Source organism: Neophocaena asiaeorientalis, unplaced genomic scaffold (assembly GCF_003031525.2).
Source record: "Neophocaena asiaeorientalis asiaeorientalis breed wild unplaced genomic scaffold, Neophocaena_asiaeorientalis_V1.1 scaffold150, whole genome shotgun sequence".
Classification (NCBI taxonomy): domain Eukaryota; kingdom Metazoa; phylum Chordata; class Mammalia; order Artiodactyla; family Phocoenidae; genus Neophocaena; species Neophocaena asiaeorientalis.
Genome location: NW_020176571.1, coordinates 1,592,349 through 1,595,006, shown reverse-complemented (window position 1 = coordinate 1,595,006; position 2,658 = coordinate 1,592,349). Strand labels below are relative to the sequence as shown.

The 2,658-nt window shown below is 54.6% G+C and overlaps 1 protein-coding gene across 2 annotated transcripts in view; it reads right to left on the bottom strand.

Annotated features, from left to right (window-relative positions):
- Positions 1 to 1,212: 1,212 nt before the first annotated feature.
- Positions 1,213 to 2,658, bottom strand: part of FBXL14 (F-box and leucine rich repeat protein 14) — a 2,917-nt gene continuing 1,471 nt past the window's right edge. The window contains exon 2 of one of the 2 annotated variants that reach the window (XM_024733433.1): positions 1,213 to 2,374. In XM_024733433.1, the coding sequence (XP_024589201.1) occupies positions 1,363 to 2,374 (1,012 nt within the window). In that variant the 3' untranslated portion in view covers positions 1,213 to 1,362. Of the gene's footprint in view, positions 2,653 to 2,658 lie in introns of those variants that run through there. The other variant, XM_024733432.1, reaches the window with a different exon arrangement.

Below are 2,658 nucleotides of genomic sequence, written 5' to 3'. Positions count from 1 at the left end.
TACTGTAAGAATATAAACGTTTTAAGAGGATCTTTGTTATTATTTATACAAATTCACAAACAGTACAATTAATTGATAAAGGTCTCTGGGTTTCTTTTACTCCATGGTCTCGCATGTTGCTGTGGAGGATTCTAAAAAACAATAAACAAACCAAAAAAATCCAACAAAAATGTACATCCTACACAAAAGTGATTTTTTTTTTAAAGCCACAAGTCCCAACCCCCATCAAAATAAAGGCATTTACTCCTCCATTTAGAAACAGAATTTTTAAAAACCCACAAATTCCCGTTTTATTAACAGAACAGAGATAAGACATGAATTTCAGTCTCCTCCCCTTCACATTTCAGCCCCGGGGGCTCTGGAAGCTCCTCAGCTCCCAACAGGAACCCTCACTGTGTGACCTTTTCGTGGGGAAACTTGCAAGAGGGGGAGGGCAGGGCAGAATCTGCATATATAATCATCATTTTCAAGACACAGGCTGCATCTCAAACACACACAAAAAATAACAAAAAACAAAACAGTCCAACTCTCACGTCTCCCACACATTTGTGCTATAAATTAAGTCAAGATTTAGGATCACGGCTGGGCCCTCAAATCCCTATGGACAAGGAGAAAAAGGAAAGCAGAGCCAGAATGTGAAGTGGGATACACGGGGTGGATGGGGTTTGGGAAGAAGCCAAAACAAAAAAGATGTACAAATCCGATGGGCATCTTTCCAGTCCAGGCACAAAAATGTTTCAGTCTCAAAATCTCTCTCTTGTAGAATTCCAGGGCTTCAGAGAAAAAAGTAAACTAAAACGAGGTAGCCAGACACACACACACACACACACACACACACACACATATATATATATGTATATATATATATATACACACACACACATATATATATATAATTTATATATATATATAATATATAGACTATACTCAGCAGAAAAAAAGAGAGACCATGATGTCAACTTTCTTCAAAAAAATAAAAAAAGAAAGACAATACAAATGAAATGAGCGTGGGTAGCAGAGTACTGTCAAAGGACTGATGACGAGAGACTGGGATTAGTTACGAAGTGGAAGAAGGGTGAAAAGGCCGTTGTAGTTGGGTTTGCTTTTATACGTTTCGAAATAAAAACCAGATCACAGTATTCAAATGAAAGCTTAAGTGAAGGCAGACATTTTCCCCAACTCCCCGGGGCTGAAAGGACTGGTCATGGGGAGGGGAGGACGAGCCTGGGGCTCCGCGTCATCGCCCCCACCGCGTCCGCGGCGATGCTCTGGGTCTACGTGTGCGTGTCGAGTGAGCGCGGGGGCCGCGGCGGTGGCAGGAGGACGAACAGGGCGGGGCCGGGGGAGTCGGCGCTGCCGCCCTCACCTGACCTTCTCACTGTCCGTCATCTGCCAGAGGCCCAGGTTGAGTACCTTGAGGCACGGCAGCTGCGTGATGCGCTCCAGGCCGCGCTTGGTGATGCGGGTGCAGCCGTACAGGTCGATGCCGGTGAGCTGGCTCAGGTGCTCGGCGATCAGCTCCAGGCCCTTGTCCGTGATGCGTACACACTGCCCGATGTTGAGTGTGCGCAGCCCATGCATCTGCCGCACCATGCGGTTGATGCCATCGTCGCTTATGTGGCAGGAGCAGAGGGACAGGGACTTGAGGCCGTCCAGCCCCTGCGCTATGTAAGCCAGGCTCTGGTCCCCCACCTTGTCACAGAAGGACACATCCAGCCCCGAGAGGCGCAGGCTGCCCATGGCCAGATGCATGATGCCCGTGTCACTGATGTTGTCGCAGGAGCGCAGGTTAAGGCTGCGCAGGCTGCCCATGTGCGACAGGTGCAGGAGGCCTGCGTCCGAGATGCCTCCGCAGAAGCTGAGGTTGAGGAGCCTCAGGCCCGTCAGCCCCCGGGAGATGTGCTTCAGAGACAGATCCGTGAGCTTCTGGCAGTCCTGCAGCGTGAGCTGCTCCAGGCCCAGGCAGCCCTCGGCCGCGCTGCGCGTCATGCCGGCCAGGTGCCCGATGCCCACGTCCGAGAGGTGGCGGCAGCTGCGGAGATTAAGGCTCTTGAGGCGCTGCAGGCCCCAGGCGATAAGCAGGAGACCGGTGTTGGTGATGTTGCTGCAGCCGCCCAGCTCCAGCACCTCCAGGCCCTTGAGGTACTGGGCTATGCGGCCCAGGCTGCTGTCGGTGATCTGCTTGCACAGGCTCAGGTTGAGAGCGCGCAGCGAACCGATCTCCTGAACGAACGCGTGGCCCAGTCCGTTGTCGGTGAGGTTGTAGCAGCCGCTGAGGTTGAGGCTCTCGATGTTGGCCATGCCCTGGATCACGTAGCTGAGGCTGCGGCGCAGGCTCAGGATCTGCACCCGGCGGATGCCCCGGGCCTGCAGGCTGGGGAACAGCGACGGGTTGGCCCGGCGCAGGTGCAGCTTGGCCTCCACCCCCCGCCACACCGACTTGTGGTAGGCGGCGTCCCGCCAGGCCGTGCACACCTGCGCCGCGCGCCCCTTGTCGCGCACGTCCAGGTAGCCGAAGATCATGGCCAGCAGCTCGGGGAACAGGCACGAGATGTGCGTCTCCATCTTCCTCCCCGCGGCGCCGGGGAGGAGGCGCGGGCCCCGCTCCCGCCCGAGCGACGAGGCGGCTGGCCGGCCGCGCCGCGGGCCCAACGGACG